Source organism: Pseudozyma flocculosa (genome assembly GCF_000417875.1).
Source record: "Pseudozyma flocculosa PF-1 unplaced genomic scaffold scaffold00005, whole genome shotgun sequence".
Classification (NCBI taxonomy): Eukaryota; Fungi; Basidiomycota; class Ustilaginomycetes; order Ustilaginales; family Ustilaginaceae; genus Pseudozyma; species Pseudozyma flocculosa.
This window is the reverse complement of record NW_006920873.1, coordinates 329,443-355,100: the sequence shown is the minus strand read 5'-3', so window position 1 is coordinate 355,100 and position 25,658 is coordinate 329,443. Positions and strand designations below refer to the sequence as shown.

The 25,658-nt window shown below is 65.0% G+C and overlaps 7 protein-coding genes across 7 annotated transcripts; 4 read left to right on the top strand and 3 right to left on the bottom strand.

Annotated features, from left to right (window-relative positions):
* Positions 1-2,302: 2,302 nt before the first annotated feature.
* Positions 2,303-4,375, bottom strand: PFL1_01948 (uncharacterized protein; the record flags this gene model as incomplete). The annotated part of the gene is made up of 4 exons (XM_007879459.1): positions 2,303-2,431; positions 2,575-2,809; positions 2,959-3,434; positions 3,545-4,375. 4 exons carry the CDS (start codon positions 4,373-4,375, stop codon positions 2,303-2,305), a joined length of 1,671 nt encoding a protein of 556 aa, XP_007877650.1.
* Positions 4,376-5,123: 748 nt separating this feature from the next.
* On the top strand, positions 5,124-6,896 carry PFL1_01947 (uncharacterized protein; the record flags this gene model as incomplete). The annotated part of the gene is made up of 5 exons (XM_007879458.1): positions 5,124-5,132; positions 5,251-5,431; positions 5,513-5,545; positions 5,644-5,771; positions 5,883-6,896. The coding sequence occupies 5 exons, from the start codon at positions 5,124-5,126 to the stop codon at positions 6,894-6,896; spliced, it is 1,365 nt and encodes a 454-aa protein (XP_007877649.1).
* A 146-nt stretch (positions 6,897-7,042) lies between these two features.
* PFL1_01946 (uncharacterized protein) lies at positions 7,043-9,237 on the bottom strand (the record flags this gene model as incomplete). The annotated part of the gene is made up of 9 exons (XM_007879457.1): positions 7,043-7,374; positions 7,479-7,606; positions 7,956-8,072; positions 8,163-8,246; positions 8,325-8,350; positions 8,444-8,449; positions 8,710-8,801; positions 8,913-8,949; positions 9,025-9,237. The coding sequence occupies 9 exons, from the start codon at positions 9,235-9,237 to the stop codon at positions 7,043-7,045; spliced, it is 1,035 nt and encodes a 344-aa protein (XP_007877648.1).
* A 2,080-nt stretch (positions 9,238-11,317) lies between these two features.
* Positions 11,318-14,656, top strand: PFL1_01945 (uncharacterized protein; the record flags this gene model as incomplete). Its single annotated transcript, XM_007879456.1, has 3 exons — positions 11,318-13,708; positions 13,817-13,966; positions 14,051-14,656. 3 exons carry the CDS (start codon positions 11,318-11,320, stop codon positions 14,654-14,656), a joined length of 3,147 nt encoding a protein of 1,048 aa, XP_007877647.1.
* A 1,066-nt stretch (positions 14,657-15,722) lies between these two features.
* Positions 15,723-17,297, top strand: PFL1_01944 (uncharacterized protein; the record flags this gene model as incomplete). Its single annotated transcript, XM_007879455.1, has 1 exon — positions 15,723-17,297. The coding sequence occupies one exon, from the start codon at positions 15,723-15,725 to the stop codon at positions 17,295-17,297; it is 1,575 nt and encodes a 524-aa protein (XP_007877646.1).
* A 2,846-nt stretch (positions 17,298-20,143) lies between these two features.
* On the top strand, positions 20,144-21,766 carry PFL1_01943 (uncharacterized protein; the record flags this gene model as incomplete). Its single annotated transcript, XM_007879454.1, has 1 exon — positions 20,144-21,766. The coding sequence occupies one exon, from the start codon at positions 20,144-20,146 to the stop codon at positions 21,764-21,766; it is 1,623 nt and encodes a 540-aa protein (XP_007877645.1).
* Positions 21,767-22,286: 520 nt separating this feature from the next.
* PFL1_01942 (uncharacterized protein) lies at positions 22,287-24,651 on the bottom strand (the record flags this gene model as incomplete). The annotated part of the gene is made up of 2 exons (XM_007879453.1): positions 22,287-23,670; positions 23,873-24,651. 2 exons carry the CDS (start codon positions 24,649-24,651, stop codon positions 22,287-22,289), a joined length of 2,163 nt encoding a protein of 720 aa, XP_007877644.1.
* Positions 24,652-25,658: the final 1,007 nt, after the last annotated feature.

Genomic DNA, 25,658 nt, shown 5'->3' with positions numbered 1-25,658 from the left:
AGCCTGCCTTCGATGGGCGGCACGATGCAGAGTGCAAGACGGGCCTGGCCTACGCTTGCGGGCGTCGACATGGCAAGGCTCGAGCACCGTCCCAAAGCAATCGATCTTAATGAGCTGGCAGGAGGCATCGTATCGTACCATGGGCCAGGTCTCCTCCTCGATGACGACAGGTCGGGCGTGGCTCGTGCTGCGTGCGTGTGTTCACGGCTAGGCGTCGCTAGCCTCTGTGCCTGTGTAGACCAACGGGCAGGCGGACCATCGACGAGCGAGGCTACCGTAGTGGGAGCCCCTGACCGGAACGGGATCTGCTCTGGGCCGGCTACGGCGAGTGCAGGTGGTCCCAAGCTGCTTCGATCGGCGGTCGGGGACGTGAAAGCCACCAAGGCGAAGGCGACCGTATACGATACCAACCGAGGGTTCGGGTCGTCCGCGACGCGATGGCGGCGGTGGTGGCGAGGCGGCGCAGCGGGGTGAAGGCATGGTTTCAGGTGGGCCATCCATCTTGCATCGGTCGTCGGTGGACAGCAGGCGCCAGCGGGGCGCGAGCAGGATCCTGTGGAGCGGGTGTAACGTCGGATCGCTGCTGGGTTTGCCCCGGAGTCGACGCACACGTACTACTCTCACACCTTGGCGGGCCTCGAGAGAGATTGACGATGCCCGAACGTCGATCCGCCCATGCTGTCTGTACGTACGTGTGGAGAGATGACGAACGCGACGCTGCTGCGGGGACCCGACCTGCCGGCCGGCCTGCTGAATTCAGCTAACATACCGGTACGGTACCTCTGTGTCATGGGTACAGCGGCTCTACCCGTCGCCGCGTGCGCCGTGCCAGGCCGCACTTGTAGCTGGATGTAGGCCATCGCGAGGGACCCGCGTATCATCGTCCGCTGTCGCCGGTCGTCGCCGATGGTCGAGACAGGCCCGGAAGCGCTAGACGAGGCGGAGAAGGAGGCCGCCACGCCCCTGTCTCTCGCCCGCCTTTTGCTGATGCAGCCCAGGAAGAAAAGTCTCGAGGTTGTTTTGAAGGCTTTTGTCTTTCTTTTCAATTTTCAAGAAAAATGTTCTGCCAACTTTCAAAGGGTGGCTTTTCCTGCAGGTTGCGCTTTTTGGAATGAGTGGCGAAGAGAAGAGTGGCTGACCCGCTGCTGGGGTAGTTCAACCGAGCTGACGACTGCAAGAAGAGAACTTTGTCCACCTCAGATTTTTCCGAATTGATGGGTTTAGAGAACGCTGGCAAAAACAACAACTTGAGATATTTTGTCCCGTTTTTCTGCCGCAAGTCGGCAAAAACTTCGAAACCTGCTTGAGCCAGGCAGCAGGGCAGGCTGGATCGCGTCCGGCATTTTAACCTCCTATATCTTGGCTCGCCAACTGCAAGCTTTTCCTTCGTCACGAATGCCCCCGTCAGTAGAGTCTCTTCCTTTCTCGCTTGGATCGGCCTGCCTGATCGGATCGGTTCGGATCGGATCGCCCGTTTGGATGTGAGCACGCTCCGCACAGGGTCCAGCATAGCAGGCAGGCAGGCAAGACGAGGTTGCTGGCTGGGAGCTGTGCCTCTTCTCGCTCGAGCTTGCTGGGTCGGGTCCCACGGTGCGAGGAAGAGGCGGCTGAGCCGTAGCGTCATCGATGCCGGCGTATGCACATGCCGCTTCGTCCTCCTCTCCGGTCCCCGGGTCTTGATCCGCCGTCCGAGATCGATTGAACGCCCGCACGAGGACGAGAGGTCGTGCCTGCCATGCGGTCGGGTATACGTCGGATACGCCTCCGATACCGAGGCGGTGCGTCGTAGGCCGCCTGGCGTGTCCCTTCCCCACGCCCACGACTCGTACCGTCGTGAGCCGTCGAGCACAGCTTGTCTTCGGAGCGAAGCCGTATGGCCGCGTTGACCCCGACCGTCTTCCCGCCAGCCCGTCGGTCTGAGGCGGGCGCCTGCATCCGACTTCGTTCTGGGCGCGCCCATTCCGGTCTAAGCTGCGGGGGTCTTTCGCTCGCGTTTTTCGCCCGCCTTTTTGCGCCGCGCCTTTCGTCCGGCTCGGGCCCGAAGCACTGCCTCCGATCCCCTGCACACAGCCACCACCGCTACTCGGAGACATACTCTGCGGCTCCTCCGTGGGCCCACACCTGGGTTCGACATGCGGCACAGCACAGCACTGCACGCACAGCACAGTACTGCTCGACACGACGGCCGCAACGCCAGACCAACACGAGCCATAAGCGACCGCCAATATGACCGGACGACGACGAAGAAGCAGCAGAATAGCGTGACGTCCGATTCCAGAGCTCAGTCCAGACACCTCGGACCTCAACGGGACAGGTGGTAGTCGTCGATCCTGAGCAACAGCGAGACAGTCTCGGTGGCGAGCTCGATGGCGCTCGTGTTGACCAGCAGAGGCTGCAGCACGTTCTCCTCGAGGATGTTTGTGATTTGCCCCTGCGAAATGGAGAGCAGAAACGACGCGAGAATGGAAGGGAGGGCAAGGATAGGTCAGCCGGCGAGCGAAGGGCAGAGCGCCTCCAGACCATACCCCTTTGCCGAACGGCAAGCACCGCCCACGGCCGCCTGCAGGCACTCACTTTGCGGACGTTGATGCCGGCCGTCCTCTCGCCCAGCGCGTGGCGGTTCCGCAGCTCAGTGACGATGCTGATCGGGTTGAGGCCCGCATTCTCGGCCAGCGTCGTGGGCACGATCTCGAGCGCCTCTGCGTACGCCTGGAAGCAGTAGGCCTCCATGCCTTTGAGCGTCTGGGCGTACTGGGCGAGCAACCGCGACACGTGCACCTCGGGAGCACCACCGCCGGCGATCAGAGCGCTGCGAGGAGCAGAGGAGCAGGCGAAGAACAAAGCGAAGGGCACGAGCGGAGCAGGGGAGGTCAGTCTGCGGTCGCTTTCCATGCCCCGACTCAACGCTGCGACGGCAGAAGCTCGTCGGCGTCGCAATTCCCTGGTGCCCCCACTCACCGCTTCTTGACGAGGCAGCGGACGACGCAGAGGGCGTCGTGCAGACTGCGCTCGCTCTCCTCGAGCACGAGCGAGTTGGCGCCCGTGCAGAGGATGCTGACTGTCTTGCCCATGTTCTTGATGCCAGAGACGCGGACGACGCGGGCACCGCTCTGCTCGGTCTCTTCGATGAGGTCGGCGCTGGCCAGCTTGTCCTCGGTGAACGCCTCAATGTCGGCGATCGGCCTGGCGCCGAGCGTCTTTGTGACAAACTCGATCTCGTCGCGCTCGACGTCCTTGACGACGAGGATCTTGAGCTTGGCAAGGAAGTGAAGCGCCAGCTCGTTGACGGCGTCGCGCAGAATCGACTTCTGGATGAGGAGCACATTGCAGCCCGTCTTTTTGATCTTCTTGCACATGTTAAGCAGGTACTGGCGCTCCTCCTTGAGGATCTTGTCCATCTGCCGGTAGTCGTTGACGACGATCTGGTTGTCCATCTGCGGGTGCAGCAGACGGTCGGGGCAGCAAGGCAACAGAGCGGTTCAGCAAGGGCAAGGGGGAAAACGTCGACATCCGGGACGACACAGGGAAAATCGGCGACACTCACGTCGGGCTTGGGGCTGCTGAGCTGGAACTGGCACACGGCAATCTTGGCCTTTTCCATGCGGGTGGGACCGCCGCTGCCCGAGACGACGTTCTGGCCCAGCACGAGGCCCTCTACGAGCTCGGTGTCGTCGATGGTGCCGCCGACCTTTTTGACGATGCGGATGTCGCGGAGGTCAACGCTCTCGACGTCCTTCCGGCCCGAGCCCGAGACGGGGGCGGTGGAGGCAGCCGGGTCAGCGACCGACTTGCTGGCCGAGTTGTTGAGCAGGCGGGTGACGGCGTCGACGGCGATGGGTGCGAGGACGGACGAGTACTGGGAGACAATCTTGGAGTTGAGACTGGTGCTGGCGGCGCGGAGGAGGCTCTCCTTGTCGTCGAGCTCGACGGGGGTCGAGATGTCGGTGAGGTACTCGACGGCCTTTGCGGCTGCGCGCTGGAACGACTCTGCGATGATGGTGGGGTGGATGCCCTTGTTGAGCATCTTTTCTGCAGCGCCGAGGAGGCTACCCGCGATGACGACGACCGAGGTGGTTCCGTCGCCGGCCTCGACGTCCTGTGCCTGGGAGAGCTCGACGAGCATCCTGGCGGCGGGGTGCATGACGGCCATATGCTTGAGGATGGTGGCGCCGTCGTTTGTGATGACGACCTCGCCGTTGCTGGTCTGGATCATCTTGTCCATGCCCTTGGGGCCGAGCGAGGTGCGGATGGCGTCGCTGACGGCCTTGGCGGCCTGGAGGTTGGACCTGCGCACCTCGTCCGGCTTGTCGGCATTCTTGAAGGCTCCCTGGGAGGGGGCGGCCCTTGCACCAGCGACGGGGCCGGCGGCTGACATGTTGGCGGTGGTGTGTGCGAAAGGGGCTGGGCTGCTGCAGTGTGGGGTCGAGACTGGGCCAAAAGGAGCGACGGTGCGGTGTGGTGTTGGTTGCGGGTCGGTGGAGAGGCAGAGAGGTGCGGCTGAGGTCGAGGTTGGCCTTGGTTGGAAGAGGCCCGGCGCGCGCTTTCTTCCATTTTGCGCGGGCCAAGCCAGGGCGAGGCAGAGGGGCAGGCAGCGCCGGGCGAGGCAAGGCGAGGCCAGCCAGCCAGCGCCCAACCAACACCACCGCAGGCGCAGGCGCAGGCGCAGGCGTACGCTTGGCCCTGGCGCCCGCCCACCAGCCTGCTCGCCGCGCCTGGCTGGCTGGCCGGCCTGGCGAAGGCAGACGAACAAACCCGCCCCACGGCCAACACCCTCACGCAGTCAGCATCACGTAAGCCAGCCTCGAACACACACACACACACACGCAAGCCCGCCCGCCCATCCTTCCTCCACTTGGCAAGCTGGCACGCCAGCCAGCCAGACGGCAGGCCAGACTGCAGACCAGGCCAGACCGAGGCCAGGCTGAGGCCAAGCTGGTCCCACCCCCTCCTCTCTCCAACTTCGACGCACATACCCACACACACGCATCCTCACCACCTCGCTCCATCATCTACTGGCCACGGCTCCGACGCTCTTCTCCCAGTCTGCACCGTCCATCGCGAGGCTCCAGTAGCATAACCCTTCACCCCGCTCCCCGGCGCGCCAGCCTTCTCCGTGTGGAAAGATGTCGATGGTAAGCACCACTTCAGCGAGGACAGCACCGACGTGCTGCGAAAGCCAAACCCGCAGCCACAGCCGCTTCAGCACTGACCCTAGCCCTTCTCCCATCGCCACGCCTCTTGCCGCCACAGTTTGGGCATATCGACGGCGACGGCTACGGCCGTGGCTTCAACCCCTTTGGCGGCTTCGGCGGCCCCGGCATGGATCGCCGCTTTGCGCCACCGCCCCGCGCCTACGACGAGTACTTCAAGGCCTATAGCATGGCAATGCTGCCCGGAAGGGAGAGACTCAACGTCAGCTACGGAGGAAAAAGTGAGTGATGGCTGGCGCACGACCACAGCTGTATCACCTCAACCTGCTCACCGTCACCTCTGCCCCTTCTCCTCTCGCCAGTCATTATGCCGCCGTCAGCGCTGGCCCACCTCAGTGAGTCTTGCCTTTGAGACTGCTTACACTGAGCTGCTCCTGCCCGAGTGCCTTGCTGACCGCAGCGATGGCCATCTCCCTCGCCGCGCTCCCCACAGCCAACCTCGAGATCGAGTCCCCTTGGCTGTTCAAGCTTCGCAGCACCGGTGCCGCCGAGGTCAAGACGACCCATGCGGGTGTGCTCGAGTTCATTGCCGACGAGGGCAACGTCCACCTTCCAGCCTGGGTGCGTCAGCGAGCTGAAAAGCGCGGCAAAGCTGGTCCTCTTAATGCAGCCCGAGCTGACTCCTTCCACCCGACGCTATGCCTCCCTTTGCCCCCTCCCCCTCTGCCGCAGATGATGCGCACGCTCGGCCTTTCCGAGGGAGACCCCATCCGCCTCACCGGTGCCACGCTGCCCAAGGGCAAGATGGTCAAGATCCAGCCGCAGACGGTCGACTTTCTCGAGATCAGCGACCCAAAGGCCGTCCTAGAGCAGGCGCTGCGCAACTTTTCCACGCTCACCACCGGCGACATCATCGAGATCAGCTACAACTGCCTCACGTTCGAGATCCTCATCATGGAAATCACCCCCGACGCCGAGGGCATCGCGATCATCGAGACGGATCTCGAGGTCGACTTTGCACCGCCCAAAGGCTACGTCGAGCCCACGCCGCAGCCACGCGCTCCCCCGCCGACGATGGCGTCCAAGCTCAAGATCGACAGCAACAAGACCGAGTCGATCCCGCCGACCCGCGTCTCGACGCCTGGCTCCAGCTCGCGAGGCGCCGGTGGGGCCGGCGGCAGTGCAGCGGCAGGCGGAGGCTCGACGCCCGTGCCTGCCGGACCCTTCCGGGGCGGCGGCCAGACGCTGAGCGGCAAAAAGACGAAGGGCAAGAAGGACAAGCCCATCGAGCAGCTCGACGACTTCAGCATGATCCGCCGTACCGACAAGCCGCGCATCATCACCAGCGACACGCAGCTCGAGGAGAAAAAGATCCCGGCCGCCCTCAACCTGCCGTTTGGCAAGCTCTTTTTCGGCTACGACGTCATCCCGGTCGGTGGGAAGGAGCCAAAGGGGCCCGAAGGCAGCGATGCGAGCGAGCCGACAGCGGCCATCAGCTTCGGGGGCAGCGGCAAGACGCTGTCCGGACGGGCCCCCAAGCCGAGACCGCCGCCAAAGGCAGATGGGTCCGGCGATGCCAACGCCACACCGGCCCAGTCGCAGGCCTACACGCTTGGCGGCGGCCGCGTGCTCGGAGAGAGCTCGACCTCTCGCGGCAGCGGTACCAGCACGCCGTCCAGCTCGCGTGGCGGAGGCAAGAGCCTCAACGACCGGAAGCGAGAAGTCATTGAGCTCGATTCCGACTGATGGGCGCAAGCAGACGATCGCAGCCCCGCGCCTCTTGTCGAATGTCTCTGCGCCGCTCTGGAGTGTCCCATCTCTTGACATCCTGTACACTATTCCCCATCGCATCCCAGGTTGGTCCTACCACACCATCACCGACCGCGCCGACATCAGAGGTCGCTCCTCCGATACCCTCGGACCTGCGCCGGATCTCGAGCGCTGAAAGGGCGGAACTCCTGCGTCGCAGCACTGGTGGCTGGCCCTGCCGCGCCTGGGACCGGCTCCCGGCTCAGGGTCGAAGGTCGGAACGCCTGCCGGTGCGAAGAGGCGTGGGGGCGCAGCGCCGTCGTATCGGAGCGCACCGAGACGGCGTCGACGTCTCGGTGGCTGCGAGACGAGGACGACGGCAGCACTGGCGCTGGCATTGTCGGCATCGCCCGCACTGCGCTGCTTGATGTGCCGTAGCTCCTCGGAGGGCCGCCAGAGCGATGCGATCCCGTTTCTGCCGGCCGCCGTGAATGGGTGAGGTTGAGATTGGGCTCCCGACTCGATCAGGAAAGGGAGAGCGAAGAGGGGACAGGAAAGAGGCTGTCAGGCCGCACTCACCCTTCTGCGGCGCCGGCCGCCGCAGCGTGCCCGTCGCTTGGCCCGACGAGCCGGCCGCAGTACCCACGACCGACCTCGAGTAAGGTCGATCGACACTGGCGACCGAAGCGCTTTGGAAGGCGTAGTCCCTGTCGTTTTCGTCGGAAGGGCGCGATTGTCAGCCGGGTGCGGACGTGGAGCGTACCAGGACCGCGGCGGCAAGATGAGGACGACCTACTGTATCCGAGAAGAGCGTGCACTGCCCGGCATCTCGCTGTGTGCGGTCGTTGGTGCTTGCTGAGCCAAGGCGCGAGCATGTTCCGATGTCCTCGGGTGGTGCAGCACTCCACTCTGTCCTCGAGCCGGCCTGGCGTCGGGCGGAGAGGCCGAACGCCTCCTGCTCGTCGACGACGGTGAGTGACAGGCTCGAGCTCGCGGCGTCAGCCATGCTGCGTGCACCTGCGGCTCGAAGAGGCGAAAGCCGACACCTCAACTCACCCCTCTTGCCGCTGCCCGAGCTGGAAGCGGAACGTTGGAGGTCGACCCCTGCCATCCTCTGCTTCTTTGAGGCGCTCCTTCAAGAGGGCATTCTCTCGCTTCACACCTTCGAGCTCTCTGTTGGAGTCTTCGGAGGGGCGCGGAGTCAGCTGGATGGCCGTGAAATAGGCAAGTCGGCCCGACGCCACCTCATGGGCTGATGCTCACGCTCTCAGCTCCTTGGCCGCCGTGAGTTCGTGCGAGGCTCTTTGAAGCACTTGCTTCTGCTTGAGCGACTGCGCCTTGAGGAAGCTGATCGGCAGGAACCTCGAATCGTCAGTCGGCCGGGGGGCCCTTACCAGACCGAGGTCGCGAGAGGAGCCTTCTCACTCTATCAGCCTCGACATGTGAGCATGCTGAGCAGCAAAGCGAGGCGATCGAGGAACGCAACAGAGCGTCAATGGCCGCTGCGGCCCTCCGTGAGTGAGATCGGATGCCAGCCATCGTACCTGAAACTGAAGGGCGCAAACGAGATGCGATCAGCGACAGCACCCTCTGCATGGCAAACCACATGCTCCGTATGCCCGATTGCTCAGCAACTTGCCTGGTAAGCTGCCAGCAGGTCGCCCAACGAGTCAGGGATCCTTCGAAAGTAAGGCCGGATCGAGGCCGGAAGCTGGCCGGAGGAGGGGAAGACGCAGTCAGTGTCCCATCGTGTCAGCCTCTGGACCGCCCTGTTCCACCGCAAGCGGTCTGCACTGGTAGACGACCTCACATTGTCCTCGTCGAGTGGTGTCACATTGACTCCGGTCGCTCGACAGACGGGGCAGGTGGCGAGCGAGGTGGCATCCGCATGCCCTTGTGCCGCTGCGTACGACGGCGAATTGGCGGAGAGAAGAGACGCTGGGTGAGCGCCTCGTTCCCGGTGCAGCGCGCCCGTGTTACCTGTATGAGGGAGGCCACGCCGCAGGCCCTCACCGTGCTGGAAGTCGTTGCGGCAGAGGATGTGCGCGCACTGTTGGAAGAGGGCGGCCAGCGGTCAGTAGCAGTCTAGCTCGTCACGGCAGCATTGACCCGGACCTCGCCGCACCTCGGTCACGTAGAAGGGCAGGCTGGTGCTCGCGGACCTCAGGCCGGTGGCGGTCTGGGCCTGCCTGGCGGCAGTTGGGTGGTAGTCGAGGTAGCAGACGCAGCAGTGGACGTGGTCGAAGAGGAAAGGCTGTGTCTGCGTGAGGCCAGAGACGGACGACATGGTCGGGTGGCCCCCTTGAACAGCGGCGGCGGCATCGTTGCTGGCCGCCATCGTGGTCGTTGGAGCATGGTCGCGTGCGTACAGCAGAGCGGCGGCGATAGCTGCGAAATGGACCTGTACTGGCGGTCGATGGACAGCAAGCCAAGGAGTCGCATTGGACGGACACGGTGGCGGCCACACGTCGGCGCCGCGCCGCCAGAAAGAGTGTCCGCTTGGGGTGGCCCTGGCAGGCCCGTTCCCACTCCATCGCCAGCGGTGGCCGCTGCTTGGATGGTTCCGATGAGGTGCGAGGCTCGGGTTCGGGACGTGCCGAAACGCGCCAACGGAGGGCTTCCGCAGCGACGAGGTCGCCCTCGCCTGAAGAACTCTCGGGCGCGCGTCCAAAGGCTCACGGTGAGGCCAGACCAGCTTCGGAGGCGATTCCGACATCGCACTCGTGTCGCAGCAGCGTGATAGGAGGGCAGTGCGATGGTGGCAGGAGATCTATGCAGGCAGCTGTTCTGCGGTCTCAAGAGCAGGCAGAGGGCTGAGGTTTGGATCGCGACGGGCGAGCGGTGTGGCCCTGGCCATGGTCGTTGCTTGTGCCGCAGCAGCCAGGCTGGCCAGCCAGCAAGAGAGATGTGGGGCTGTGCATGCCTGCCTGCACGGTCGCCCCGCTGACCCGCGGGCCAGGACGAGATTTTAAATTTTGATCGGTCGGGCGGTGGATCCGCGCGCAGTCCGAGGCCACCTGCCTGAGGCCGGGTCGGGCCAGGCCAGCCAGCCCCAGACTGCCTGGCCCTCGGATCATCGAGCGAGCGAGGCTGCTGGCGGGCGGCGCGGGGCGTTGACTCAGAGATGAGGAGCCAGAGAGCGAGGTGGGCAGGGGCCAGCCTCGCGCGCGCGCGCATGCAGGCCGCGGCCTGGCTCCCTCAGCCTGCCTGACTCCCTCAGCCTTTTGCCTCGCCCGCCGCCGATGCCCGCCGAAGCCACCGAGCGAGGGCATCCCAATCAGGGTCTCGGGGCCAAGGCCAGGCGAAGGGCGGCGAGGGCGTCAAGAAGCTTGCCTTGCGTTGCGTTGCTTGTCGCAGCTCGCACACGCTCTCGCAACCTAGGCCCGCGCGACCTCTTTCTCTCGATCTGATCAGACTTCTGCGGCTGGCAGCCTGCTCTTTGCTCCTTGTCTCCTCGCCATCAAGTCCACGTCCAACGTCCCGCTCGCCCTCTCGTCGCCGGCGGAGACCCATCCATCTCTCCTCCATCCTATCGTGCAGCCTTCAAGCCGGCCCCGGTTGGCTGTCCAGCGTCGCATCGCCAAGTCCAGGGCGCATCCAGGCCCTCGCTCGACTCTTTTCCCCCTTTTTTTGGAGCGCACACCGACGTCGCATCCACGCGAGCTCGCCCGCCCGTCAGCGCCAGCGATCGATCGTGCAGAGCCCAAGGCCGGTTGGAACCTCGAGGGCCTCGCTATCGGACCCCTCCTCGTCTCTTCGTTCTCTCGTCCCTGCTCACCTCTCGGCACATCGCCCGCCAGCGTTCACCTCAAAGGCCAAGCTCTCTCGGACTGCGCATCGACAGCGCAGCTGAGCCGCCCCTTGGACCCGCTACGCAAGCCAGGCTAGGGCCCTTTGACCTCGGTTCGCCTGCCCGCCTGCCTCGCTCCAATCTCCTCGACCTGATCGCGACTCGGCCTCGACTTGGCGCGCGAGCTGACCTGGCCCATCCTCTCCACCGCCACCAGCCTGATCTCGCCTACCTGGCTGTCGCTGCTGTTGGCCCGACATCGACCGCGCCGCTCCACCCATCTCGGATTCGCGCCCTCGGACCGCGGCCGAAAAAAAGGGCGCCCACCAACGCGCAAGGGGATCGGCACTCCGCGCCTTCGAGAGCTCGTCATCGCAATCCCCATCCGCAACCAGCCCGCTTCTCTCCGACGCCGGTCAAAAAAATAAATTCGGAGCAGCTCCCTCCACGACTCCGCACAACCGTGCGCGCCGCAGCACAAGCCGCGACTGCGCACAGCGCAGCACGCAGGCCATCGATCACTCTAGTGCCATCCCTCGGCTTCCTTGGCCGTCTTCGTGCGATCACATCACCATCACCATCGCCACCGCTCTGCCGGCTTCGTCACCGCCCGTGATCGCTGTTCAGCATGTCGGCGCCCCGAATGTCCCCGACGCCCGCCGGTGACGATCAGGCAGCGGCGAGTGCCGGCCCATCCGTCGTCGCTCCTGCGCTTGCGCCTGCCTCTGCGCCTGCGCCTGCGCCTGCGACCGCCGTCGCACCTCCCACTGTGTCCGCACAGGTGCCCGCCACCGCGTCAGCCACTGCGCCTGCCACTGCGTCCAGTGCTGCGCCAGCCCCTGCTCTGCCAGCCGCTGCGCGCGATACTGCTCCTACCACATCCGCCTCGGTATCTGCATCTGTGCCGGGCGCTCCTGCCGGTGCTGCGCCAGTGTCAGCGCCTACGCCGGCGCCCGCGACTGCAGCTGCCGCCGCCGTCACAGCTCCGGGAAGCAACACGCCTGCACACCCCCTTGCTGCGGCAGCCACAACCCCGGGCGTTTCTGCCGCCCCACGCGTCGGTTATGCGACGCCCCCTATGGCCACGCTGCCACACCCACCAGCGGCATCGGTGCCGCAAAAGTCCTTGCCGGCGCACGTCGGCCATCCGTCCCAGTCTCCTGTCCCTGCAGGCAATGCACTGACGGGCCAGTCCAGTCCAATGCACCGCCCCGACAGCGGATCCAAGTCGAGGGCCATGGACCTCAACTTTGCCGACATTGCTGCCGAAGCCTCTAGCGGCCGAGGACCCTTTGTCCAGATGCAGCGCGTCGATGCAAAGGTCCTGACGGACGAGCTCGAGATCATCATCCGGACCATCGTCGAGGAGAGGGGCGAGCCGCTGGTGATCTACAACCATCACGTCGAGTCCGGTTTCTGGGACAGCGCTCACTTCGAGCTCGACCACTTCCGGCAGCTCTCTGGCGGCGCGACGCAGGTCCCGGTGCGCAACCTGCTGACGGGCCAGGACATGCCACTCCGAATAGAGGAGCTGTTCAACTACGCCAAGGTGGCCAAGCCGCATATCCTGTCGCACGACACCTCACGCCTCTACTGCAAGGAGCTGAAATGCCCACGGCTGTGGCGCGACAAGGTCAACGGCATGACGAACAAGGGGGCCAGCCTGCACGATCTCGGCGACGCCGTGGCAATGCTTCAGGTGCACCAGCGGCCCGACACGATGCAGTGCCACTTTGGCCCCGGGGACACGTGGACGCCGTTCGGCCGCGACGCCTGCTCCAGCCTCGGGCAGAACATGATGGTCTACGGCGACGCCGGCTCGTCGTCGATCTGGTTCGCCACGACCAGCGAGCATTCCAAGGCGGCGGAGCGGTACCTGGCGCAACTCGGCCGCGACAAGCAGCCCGAGGGCTACTGCCTCACGCTCGAAGAGCTCCGTGCCGCGCCGTTCCCCATCCACGTGGCCGAGCAGACCGTCGGCGATCTGGTGCTGCTGCCGTCGCGGTCGATGTATCAGAACATCAACAAGGGCGGCCGCACACTCAAGGTGGCCTGGTCCCGCCTCACCGTCCCGAGCCTCGAGACGACCCTGCACGAGGACCTGCCGCTCTACCAGCGCTTCTGCAAGAAGGAGATCTTCCGCGTTAGGGCCGTGATCGAAGCCAACCTCAAGAAGAGGTCGATGACGCTGCCGGGCGAAGGCGAGGGCTGGATCCCGGAACACGACGGCCGCACGGCCGAAGAGGTGCGCACGCTGATCATGCTCTACGATCAGATCCTGGTCGACGAGTACAGCCCGGACTGGCAGACGCACACCGTCATCGGCTCGCCCGACGCCTACGTCGAGTGCGACTTCTGCGGGGCGCATGTGCTGCAGAGCTTCTTCGAGTGCCCCGAGGGCAACACGCTATGCCCGATGTGCTACTGCCAGGGCCGGCTGTGCCCGTGCAGCGACCCGCTGGCGCTCAAGCCGAGCCAGCTGCACCCGTTCACCTACCGCCTCGAGATCCGCAATCAGGCCGTCAGGAACTGGCTCCAGGCGGTTCCGCCGCACCACCAACAGCTTGGAGAAGTACCGAGGGTGATCGAGGAGCGCGACCTGATCGAGTCGAGCTTCCCGCGCAGCTACACGGCGGCCTGCAAGCTTCGCAAGCTGCGAGAGAGCCCGGATGTGGCCTTCGCCACGTGCCGGATCTGCAAGGCGGTGCTCAACAACACGAGCCGCTACAAGTGCCGCCCCTGCCACGCCTCGTACTGCTTCGGCTGCCTCCTCTTTCGCTTCTACATTCACCCGGTCTATGCGCTGGCCCAAAACAACCCCGAGCGCTTCCACGAGTACCACAAGGGCCCCAGCAAGCAGGACTACGACGAGTGGAAGGCGGACCCAGACAGCTACCGTGTCGAGGCGAGGGTCAACTTTGACCTGATCGAAGCCGCCCTCACCAACCTCCGGTGCAAGCCCATCGTCGAGGGCTGTCGGCTCGGATTCCTCGACCAGACCGACGAGTACCCCAACGGCGTGAGTGCAGGTCGCGCAGCAGCGCCCCCGACGAGGATCGGCTCACTGACTGCTGCCGCTGACGCTCATTCATCGCTCGCCGTCTGTCCGACTCGCGCGATCCCGCAGACGTCGGGAACGTTGCCGCCGCCGCCACTGGGAGGCGAGGCCGCCAGGCTCCGGCAGCTGAACAAGCGGCAGCAGGAGCTTGGTTCGAGCCCGGCCATGGGCAGCGCCCTCAAGCGTCCGCGCAAGTCTAGCCCGGGTCCCCGGCAGGTGGTGAGTCGGAGCGCGAGTTGGCCAGGAAGGTGGCCGCCTGTGTGTCCATGCTGACAGTTCTCGCCGCTTCCGACTGTGTCGCAGGCTCCCGACACCACGCCGGCTCGACTGAACGGCAACGGCCCGGGGGTTCCGGGACCATCGACCGTGTCGCTGCCCACGACACCGGCCAACGGTAGGCAGGCTGCGCCGGCCAACCTGCCGTCGGTTGCAGCGTCTGTGGCGATCCCGGCGCACCGCACCCCAACGGTCCCTTCGACCACAGTCCCGGGCAGTGCGGCTGCGTCACAGCGTCCCAACAAGGTGGTGCACCACCACGCGCCGGCGGCTGGCGGTAGCTCGATGGCGTCGACGCCGGCGCAGATGGCGGCGATCAACGGCCCGCTGAACATGGTGCTGCCCTCGATCAGCGAGATCTTCAACCTGCTCGACAAGGAGAACCGCAAGCGCGAGCTGCTGGCGCAGCAGCGTCACATGCAGCTGGTGCAGCTGTTGCACGACAACGCGGCCAAGAACGAGGAGCGGTACGAGAGCCTGTGCAAGCGGCTGCGCACGCTCGAGGAGCAGATGGACGACCTGCTGGACGACATCACGCGAGGCGCCGAGATGCAGGCCGAGGTCGAGCAGGGCGGGAGCGCGGGCGGACAGCAGGGCGTCACGTCCAACACCAGGGGCGCGAGGGGCGACTGACCTTCTCATCACCGCAGCAGCAGCGAGAGCAGCAGCACCAGCAGCGCCAGCGGTAGCAGGGAAGGAGACAGCGAAGGGGGCTGGTGTCGGAGGGTCCAGGCCGGAGCAACCGACCCGCTTGCAGGCAGGTCCGCCGGAACGGAAGATCGTCAGCAGCCGCGTTCGATGGTCGATGGTCGAGGGTCGAGGGTCGAGGGTCGAGGGTCGAGGTCATGACGAATAAGCTCATCCCCTTTAGCGTACAGAAGCAACCCAGCAAGCAAGCAGTCGTCCAAAGGCTACAGCATGCGCTACCCCCGCCCCCACCACGTTGCGTCCGGGCCGAGGCCGCGCTTGGGGTTGCCTTGGCATCGTACGCGTGTTTGCTGACAATTGGGCTCGATCCTCCTGGCTGGCTGGCTGGCTGGCTGTGAGGCGGACAAGAGCAGCTAGGCAAGGCAAGCCTCCACATTTTTTTTTTCTTTGACAGAGAGAGGGAGACGTCTGTCGTGCTTCTCCGTCGGTCTTTTGAGCTCGACCTTTTTTTTTTTTTTTTTTTTTTTGCTGGTGGGCGCGCGCAACAGGCAGGCAGGCCAGCAAGCAGGCAAGCCAAGTCAAGCCCTTGGGGTTGGCTCGTGTACGGGTGCGGGGAAGAGCCCCGCGGCCAACCAGGGTCGCTGGCCTACGTAACGCCTGCCTGCCTTTGAGTCGACCCCGAGCATCGTGGCTTCGGCCCGGCCGCCCCCTGCCTCTGTTCTGACCCTGCCTTCGTCACCGCATCGTCCACCCTCTGGCCGCCTGGAGCCTTCCGCCTTGGTGGGCACACTCCTCTGCTGGCACCCCTCCCTCTCTCCCTCTCTCGAGACTCGGCGCTCAACCTCGCCGGGCAGGGCTTCCGAAGCATGCATTTGCCCTCAGTCAGCCGGCCGGACAGCCCTCGTCGAGGTATATAGCCCGCCTCGAGGTTGCCACTTTCTCCTCCTGGACACCCTCAACCTCTCCTCTGGCGCCCAGTCTCTCTCCGTGCACCGCGCCCCCATCCAGACACATACACCGCCACCGAGGTCCACCACCACTACTGGTCCATATGAGAGGCCTCAGTCTCTTTGCGGGAGCGCTCGTGCTCCAGGGCGCCGCCGTCCAGGCCGCCCCCTCGCTCTTCTACGTCGACCCGGTCGCCTCGGCCAACCAGGTCGCCCTGAGCAGCTCGTTGCAGTCGGCCACGCTCAACTGGGCCACCAAGGCCGCCGATGCCATCACCCACTCGCTTGGCTTGGGCGGTAGCGCTGGCAGCCTAGCCGACGGCGACGAGGGCAAGTCGATTCTCGACATCATCAACGGCAACGACGACTTCCGTCAGCTCGCCCACGTCCTCAACTACTCGAGCGACTCGACCAAGCAGCTCCTCGACAGCAAGGACAAGAAGCTCACCTTCTTCGCCCCCGTCAACTGGCACGGCGAGCACCACGGCGGCGACGGCGACGACCACGACGGCGACCACCAGGCGCTCGCCCACCGCCACGCAGCCACACAGCACTGGAACTTTATCGAGCACCATATTGCCCTCTTCGAGCAAGACTACGGCGTCGCCAGCCACGGCGGCGGCCACGACGACGACGACGACAACAAGAAGCGTAGGCGTGAGATCATCCAGCACCTTATCGATGCCGAGGCCTACTACCACCTGGTGCGCTCCGACGAGCCCATCGACAGCAAGACGCTGGCCGAAAACAGCACCGTAGCCAGCCAGCTCAACACGGGCACAGAGCACAGGTACAACGACGGCACCGACTGGCGCATCCGTGTCGGCAAGAGCCTGCTGCCCATCCCCGGCATCTACCTCAACACCTACTCGCGCGTCGTCAAGCCCGACCTCAAGGCGCAGAACGGCCTGATCCACGCCATCAAGTACCCGCTGCTGCTGCCCCCGGACGTGCTGCAGAGCCTCTTCTTCGGCCAGACGACCTTCTCGACCACGACGTCGGCGCTCCAGAAGGTGCACGCCGCCAAGTACCTCGCCTACCGCCCCTTCCACGGTCACGGTCACGGCCACGGCCACCACGACGGCAAGGACGGCGACGACAAGGACTCGTTCCCCGGTGTCGCCGCCGAGACTTTCTTCGCGCCCACCAACCTGGCCTGGAGCAAGCTGCCGTTCACCTTCCGCGCCTACCTCTTCAGCCCGTGGGGTTACCACCTGCTGCAGAAGGTCTTTATGCTCCACTCGTTGCCCAGCGACATCGTCTACGCCGACTTTGTGCACCACGTCGAGCGCAGCAAGAAGCACCGCGGCCCCGCCACCCCACGTGAGATCAGCGTCGACGACGACTCGCAGAAGACGTCGTACACCTTTGACTCGGTCCTGCCGGCCATCAACGGCACGGGCAAGGGCGAGTACGAGCAGGTCGACGTCGACGTCTACCGCTACCACCTCGTCCCCGGCGGCAAGGGACCCCTGCAGACGCGCGTCGTCGTCCAGGGCGTCCCCGTCATTGTGCAGGACCTGCCCGCCGCCAACGGTGTCTTCCACGCCATCGACAGCTTCATCAAGCCCAAGGGCCACCCGCACAAGGGCCTCTGGGCCGACATTGCCCGCGAGGCCCAGGCGGCCGGCTTCGGCACCGTCGACCTCGAGCGCGAGGCTCGCCTCGCCTCGTGGTGAGCCCAGTGTAGTCGCCTGTCCCCTTCGTTCTCTTCCGCTTTACTACTGTACCTCTAGCCCAGCCTTCCAGCCGGGAGGTGCTTCCTATTTATCATTGCGCGGTCGTAAGCATACGCTCCGCGAACACATCCCTTCGGCCGGCAGTTCCCCATAACTAGGGCTGCAAAGGTTGGCAGTGAAGAGCAAGGGGTCGCTTCTCGTATCGGCGCTTTCGCCTGCTTGATGCCCCTCCCCGGCACCGCCGGGAAGGTCGTTGAGATGGCTGCCAGAAGTGTGTTGGCTCGTCGACATGTGCGTGTCTCATTTTCTACCGGCCGGGAAAGAGGTGCAGCCGGCGAGGCACGGACGCTGCCGCTCGATTTCAATTCTTCGGCAGGCGTGTTTCAAAGAGGTTGTAATCGCTGCCTGTCCCGCTTCTTTGTATTCGAGATCAACCATTCGCCCCGCTCAGCTCGGCGTGGCCGGCCTGACCAGCTCGCCTCCTCTCGTGCCTCGGCGGTGCGACCGGCAGGCCTCGCTCGTCACTCGATGCCGTCTGACGATGCCGAGGATTTCAGCGCAGCGACCATCAACGGACCCCCCTCGCGTCCTGCCCGCACGGCGATGTCGACGCCTGCTTCGGCCGGTACGCTGACTTCCGCAGACCTGCTCTGTCTGCTTCTTGCTCCATGATGCGATGCCGTAGACGCAACCTAGGTCCGAAGTTTGCGAGAGAGCCTGCAAGCATGCGCAGGTACCTCAGCATAGTGTAGCGGGCGGCCGAGCCTGCACCGTCGAGGCGGCGGTACCGGTTCTCGAGGCGGGCGGCGGTCTGTTTTTACAGCAGCAGCTGGCGAGAGGCCGGAAACGTTGAGCCCAACCGGCGGGGTTTCAGCTGCATGCGCAGGCGGCGGCTCGCTTGGGATCAGGCTGCCCTGTGCTGCCCTGTGCTGCCCTGCTTGCTGGCCAGTTGGCCGCTGCGGTCTAGGCGCCCATGAAAGTGCATGCCGAGGCCAAAAGTCGAAGCGAAGGCTCCAGTTGTGCGCAGCGAAAAAGAAGCAGCAGGTAGGCAGGCAGCTGCCGGCTGCCCGACTGGCCTGCTGCTCGTGCGCTTCTTGCTCGGTGGGTGTCCACGTTCCGCTTTCCCGACGACGCAGCGAGGCCCACGTACACACACACGCAGACGAGCCCTGCCCTACCCACCAGCCTGCCGGCCGTTCGCTCCCTTGCCCCCTCTCGATCATGGTGGCTTGGGATCTCGGCATCCTGGTCGTGCCGAATCGTCGTCGACCGGCATCGAGATCCTCGACCAAAGGGAGGCCGGCCTACCTGATGCTGCTGTCGCAGAGTTCGGCTTGGGCCGATGGGAGCAGCAGACAGGCCGAATCCTGGCCTGGGCTTGCCCTGGCCCGTCTCGGCTGGTCCGCGGGGCGGTGCAGGCATTCGCCATATCGAAAGCGAAGGCGAAGACGCTCGTCGGCGGAGTGCCTGCCTTTGGGTGATTCGGTTTCGCGAGCTTGCCTGGATGCTTCGGAAGGAGGGAGAGGCAGAGGGGCGGCTCACGATTTGCAGCGCGAACAATTGAGGGGCCAGCAGGCTCGCCTGACTGCAAACGAAATACGACCGTCCAGTACGTAGATGGGCCCGGCCTCTGCGCACGGTCAAGGACGGACGCCGTCGTCCAATTGCAGCTGCCCGGCAGGGCAGGGCCACGCCGCCTCCTTATCGCAGGCCAAGTCCGGAAGCCTTCTTCGAGGTCGTCGAGGGGAAGGGGGCAGAACGCGCGACCGACGAACGAGCTCGAGGGCCAGGGCGACATCTGAAGCGGCGTTGCCAGGCTCGGACATCGAGGGCGAGCCGGCTTAGCTAGGGGCAAGAAGGGTGAGAAGAAAGCAAACATCGGAGCGAGGGGCACAGCCCTAACCTAGGCGTCTCGAGGATGGGAGCAGGTCGAGCCGGCTTGCGAGTAAGCTTGCCTTGCATTCTGACGAACGAACCTGCCTGTTCTGCGCCCGCTTGAATGTTCGGGACGGGCTGGGCTGAGCATGGCGCTGCGAAGCAAACGGCCGACCGAGGGGCCAGGGGGCGGCGCTTTGTTTGGCGGCAGTCATCGATCTGTCGTATCGGTTCGTCGAACCGTGCTTCGCCCTCGAGACCTTGCAAAGGAGCACCGGGGGGCTGCTTCTGAACCGGTTGCGGGGCGATCCGTGCCACACCAGGGCGAGGCCGGGCTGGCTAGGCTGGCCACAGCTCCCCCACAGAGAGGCGGCGGCTGCCTGCGCTTGCTCGGGAATGAGGCGGGGCGGCCGGGCTCCTCGCCTTCTTGCTGGCCTTCTTGCAAGCAGCTTTTCCTTTTGACACGCCGACGCAGCGCCGCACCCCCTGCCGCCGTTTGGGCCTCTCCCTCGACGCCTCGACCCCACCGGCCGTCCTGTACATGGGCCCACAATCCTTCACTTCCACCACCACTACCTCCGCCACCATCGCAACACCGCTTCCGCCAGCTGCCTTCGTCTTCCCGCGGCGTGGCCCGACACAAAATCGCTGCCTAGGCACCGCCACTCACGGTCTCGGTCTTCGGCGCCCCTTCCGCTCCTTTCAGGGTCTTGCCCACTTCTCAACTCCGTTCCTTAGCAGCGCCGACCTCGACCCACCTGCAACAGCACCGCCCGGGCTCCGCCGACGAACGTGACCCTCAAACAGCTCTCCCGGCTCCTCGCAGCCGCCGTACGCCATCAGAGCTCTCCCCAGCCTCGTTCGACGCGTCGGTTCGCAGGTACAAGGTAGAGACGAGGACCTCGGCGGACAGGCCCAGCGCCCTTTCCCAGCCCCCTCGGCATCAAATACGCTCCTTTCCGCCATTTGCAATGTTCAACATCCTGGGTCTCGGCGCAAAGGGCTCCTCGGCGGACCGCGGCATCGGCCTGCAGCCCTACCGCTCCCCCACAAAGGAGGTCTCGCTCTCGTTCAAGGAGCGACAAGCCTACTCGCCCCTCTACCACGGCCACGACGACGGCAACATCGCCGGAGGGTCCACGGATCGCGTCCATTCCGACTCGATCTACTCGATAGACGGAGCAGAGCGCATCACCTCTCCGCCCCCAGGCTACCGTCCGCCCTCGCGCTACACGACCATCATCCCGCGCCTATCGAGGAAGCGGCCGTCACGGAGATGTCTCTTCTTCGCCGTCGCTCTCGCGATCGCGTCGACCCTCTACATCTGCGCCTACACCTTCTTCCGTCCGCCAAACTACATCAACCTGCCGCCCGAGCTGTACCTCAAATACCTCAATCAAACCCTCGCCACCCAGATCCCCACCGAGCATGCCCGCAGCGCCCTCTCACGCCACCTTGACCAGATTCGATACCCGCCACCATCGATTCTCGAAGCTGGACAGGAGCCGTCCGACCCCAAGAAGCCCTGGAGCGTCGTGCCCAAGACCATCTGGTCCTCCGACGGCAAGCCCGCGCCCAACGTCTGGGCATCGAAGTGGACGCAAATGGGCGCGGACCCCAAGTTCCTCGACGACGCGGCGGCCGAGGCGTGGGTAGAGAAGCACTGGCATGGCACCGAAATCAAGCGGATCTGGGACGAGATGCCCCGCTTCATCCTCAAGGCGGACCTGCTGCGGTACCTCCTGCTGCTGCTCGAAGGAGGCACCTGGAGCGACATGGACACGGTGCCCCTGATGCCGCTGTCGGACTGGGCCAAGGACGCCGTCCCGCTCTCGACCTTGCTCCCCGACCACGGCGATGTCCTCTTCACCAACATGGTCGGCAGCCCGTCGCTGCAGTGGAAGAAGACGGCAGCGGCGGCGGTCAAGGCCAGGCTGGCCGATGGCAAGGACGCTGCTGGGGTCAATTCCGCCGTGGAGCGGGAGCGGGAGCCGATCCGCGCCATTATCGGCATCGAGTCGGACCCGACGGAAAACGCCAGCATCCGCGCCTGGTTTGAGCGCGCGAGGATCCTGCCCATGAACCGCCACCGCTCGCTGCAGTTTGTGCAGTGGACGATGCACCTGGCGCCCAACCACCCGATCCTGCTCGACGTGCTGCGCCGCGTGCTGCAGGCGTCGGAAATCTACCGCGCCAACGAGGCCGAAAAGGAGCGCGACGGCTTCGCCGACGGATGGGGATGGGGCGAGCGGGACCCGCACCACCGCACCGAGCAGGCCCAGGCGCGCCGGGAGCGCACCTCGGAGCCTTGGCAGACGATTCACTACCAGTGGAAGTGGCAGGCGGGCGCGTGGCGCTGGGGCTGGCACACCAACAGCGTCGAGGAGTGGACGGGCCCCGCCGTCTGGACGGACGCGGTCGTCTCGTACCTCTACGCCGCCGCCGGCGTCCGGCCCGAGGATCTCGTTGGCCTCACGCAGCCCGTCCAGATCCGCGACATTGTCATCCTCCCCTCGTCTGGCTTCAACCCGGCCGACAGGATCCAGCCGACCTCGCGGCTCGTCCACCTCTTCCGCGGCTCGTGGAAGTACTGAAGGGCCGGGGCGCGGGCCCTCAGCGCCGCCCTTCCCTCTCGACGTTCATTCTGTACATACCCCGCACGGCGTCAAGTCCGCGGCGGATCGTCCGAGGACACTCACTCATTCCGCAACTGGTTGCGCCGGATTTCGTACGAGGATCGGTCGACGAGTCCCGACCGTCAGAGGCATCCTCTTTTCCCATCCTAGCATTGTCGCGCCCCAGCACCTACACACCACACGCACCACGTTTTCCCCCGTTCAGCACAGCACATGCGGCGCCGTCGTCGCGACATGGGCCATTCTCTGTAGCAGCCCAGCCCAGCCCAGCTCAGCCAGCACCACCAAGCGCATTCAATACCACGTCATTCATCTCGTTGCGCCGCAGCGAGGCTATCAGGGGACAGGAGCGTGAGGCGCGGGGTCAGAAGGATGAGGTCTGGTATAAAGGAGGCGAGGCGGCGATCGGGAAGCTAGGGCGGAGAGGCGGAAGAGGGGAGAGGGACGAGGCACGAGAGGAGCGGGCTCGGTGGGCCGTTTAGGCGAGGGCGATGACCTTTTCGTTCTCGCTCCCGGGCGAGGTGCGAGGGCCTTTGGCAATCTCGTCGGACCCTTGGTCGCTCGCGGTGCTCCTCGCCCCGCTTCCGTCTGCCGGAGCTCCCCGTGCAGACTTTTCGAGCGTCGGGATGCGACCATCGTCTTGGCTGCCCGACCTGGTCGTCGTCGTCGTCGACGACCTCGCTCTCTGGCCGTCGAGGCGTCGCCCGGCGAGGTGCGCGGCGAGACCGTGCCAGATCTGCTTGAAGACGGGCAGGCCCTCGTAGAGCGGGTAGATGCCCACGCCGAAAAAGGCGAGCCAGGCCCAGATGAAGCTGGCAATGACCCAGCCGGTGAAGAAGCCATTGCCGAAGATGTAGTCGCGGTAGAGGGAAAAGGGCCAGATGATGGTGATGACGAGGAAGACGGTGGCGCCCGCAGCTAGCGCGATGCGGAGGCTCCGGTCCAGCCGCACCTTGCTGTACCGAGGGTCGTTTTCGACAATCTCGACCTCGTCGTCGCTTGCATCGTCGCTGTCGCCGCCGAGGGCCTTGGCCTGCTGCTGCTGCTGTTTGAGGAGGTGCGGGATGGTGGACCAGTCAAAGGGACGCGGGAAGAAGAGGACGCTGAGCGTCGACACCACCAGACCGACGCCGATGCCCGTCGCGCAGCCCGAGAGGCACGGGGTGAGGCCGCCGACCGACGAGAGGTTGATGACGCCGTACTCCTTGTACGCCACGCCGAGCCACACGGCGACGCCCGCGATAAAGTTGACCCAGATGCCCGGGAAGACGGCGAGCGGATGCAGGCGGTGGTCAAAGAAGATAAAGATGAGCGGGCTCAGCCCGGCGCCCGTGAAGATGCCGGTGAGGTTGTAGATGATGCCGAGGTCAAGGCCGATGCCGTGTAGCAGCGAGCCGAACGCCGCGGCAAACAGGCCGAAGCCGACCACGACGACCTGGTTGACGCGCAGCAGCGAGTCGGAGCGGATGCTGGGCCGGAAGTAGGTCTTGAAGATGTCGTACGACACCACCGTCGACACGCCGACCATCTGCGCCGAGATGGCCGAGGTGCAGCTCATGAACATGAGCAGCAGCACCGCCGCGGATCCGCCCTTGCCCAGGATGGCCTGCGCCGCGTAGGGCAGCACGAGTCCGGCGCTGACGTCCGCGGGCGGGATGCGGTTTGGGTAGGTCGGAAAAGAGGGTGACGTCGTCTCGAGCGCGAGCGCCGCTAGGCCCGCCGTCGTTGCCAGGCAGAACGGGATCGAGAACCATGCCAGGCCGCCGATCAAATAGCCTGGCAGCGCTGCCTCTGGCGTCGCCGCGACGCCCTTTTGGTGAAAGCTGGCGTCTAGGAATACGACGCCCGTGTATTCCATGAAGCTGGCGGTGCAGACGGCATGAGAACGAGGCGATGTAGGTGGTTGTGTTGCGAGAGAGGAGGGATGGATGGGTAGGGATGGTTGTGGTGGAAGAAGAAGGACGGTCAGGACACGCGTCGAGGCGATTTTCTTGCCGCGGACAATGGCCGAAGTGGGGGCTTCCGTGCCAGCAAAGATGGCCGGCAGCAGGCCCGGGCACTCACCTCAGCCAGGCAAACTGGACACCGCCGCTGGTCTTCAGGGTGAGGTAGGAGCCCTCGTAGTTGCCCTCGACCGGGCCAGGGACGCTGGCTTCGACCAGCTTCTGGTAGACGGCGGCTGGCGAACCGAGCTGCGGGAAGGTGGCGTAGGTCCGGAGGAAGAAGACAAAGAGGATGATGAAGATGACGACGGTGTGGAGGTAGTCTGCGAGGATGGTGGAGCGGAGGCCGCCGCGGAGGGTGTAGGCGACGACCGAGGCGGGCAGGAGGAAGAGGGAGGCATATACGTTGACGCCCGTGATGGCGTTGATGGCGGCCGCGCCGCCGAGGAGGACGGAGCTGCAGACGAGAATGTTGGTGGCGAGCGCAAAGAAGATGTAGGTGAGGTGCGGCAGCAGGCCGAAGCGCAGCCGGACCAGCTCGAGGTAGGTGTGGACCGAGGGGGCGCGCCGCTTGAGCTGGATGGCCAGTGTCGAAAAGAGGACGATCTGGGTGCAGTTGCCCGAGGCGTAGAGCATGGCGCCCGCCACGCCGTAGTTGTACGCCGTCGACACGCTCGACAGCAGCGTCGTCGACCACGTCCACGACGAGATGACGGCGGCCGCGGTCAGGCCCGTGCCGAGCGAACGGCGCGCCACGGAGAACTCCTCGGCGTCCTTGGAGAGGCCGGCGAAGCGCGTCAACGAGCGCGAGATGCCGACGACGACGATGGCGAAGAGCGCCCCGAGGCCGATGACAACGCCATAGCCAACGCCCTGCGACAGGGGCGGCGTCGATGGCATCGTGGCAGATGCGAAGGGGTGACGAAGGCGAGGGACTGGTTGGAGCGACCTTTGAGCGAGGTGCGGTAGCAAGAAGAGGGGCGAGACTTGCCCTTCAAGCTGCGCAACAGGACGTCGAGCGCTGGTTCTTATGTAGCATGTGGGGCCGACGTGAATGGGCAGCAAGCTCTGCGTCCACGAGCCATCATCTTTGACCCGCAGCGGCTACTGTACCAGCCCGGCCTGCCCGTCAGCACCTCGAGTCAGAGATACTGTAGGCTTCATCGCGTTCGACCGGTGCGGGGCAGCGACCGCCTCCTCCTTCCTTGCATGATCTCGACGCTGCGTCGGGACTCTGTGACCAACGCTCGTGATTGCCTTGAAGACCAGCTTGCCATGTGTACCGTGCCTGCATGCCACCGGCGGCGGCTATCGAGCTAGATCTGGTGCTGACGGAGCGGGGGCAGCATAATGTCGATGGTGCCATTGGGTTGGTCGGTATGTTGCCATCTTCTCGATAGATTGAAATCGACCCAAAAGGGGAACCGAGCGCGAAGCTTGGAGGGCGAGGAGGGAGCTTTGAACCTGCTAGGAGGACGAAGGCTCAATGGAGGAGACGCAGCACTTCATGCTTTCGGCAAGGTCAAGAAGATGAGCTCTGTGCGAGGATTGTCAGTGGGGTAGACGTTTGGACGGCGGCGGATAGATAAGGAGGCTACCGTGGGTCAGGACGGCGGGGCCATCACGCAATGCCGCTGGCGCGCGAGCTGCCGTGAGAATATGAAGAGAGGGCGATCCTTGGCCCCTCCCGAAGAAGATCCAGGATCAGCGACGCACAGAGGCAGAGTGCACCCTGTCGTTTCACAGGCAACGCTCGGCGCATCCAAAGGCGCCACCAGGGAGCTGCCTATTCGATGAGGGTCGCGACTCGCGCGACGGGATCTGAGGGGATATGAGATTGAATGGTGTGATGGCGAGCCGGGATGATGGCGACGGAAGTCTTGGAAGGTGGTGTTGCAGACGGCACC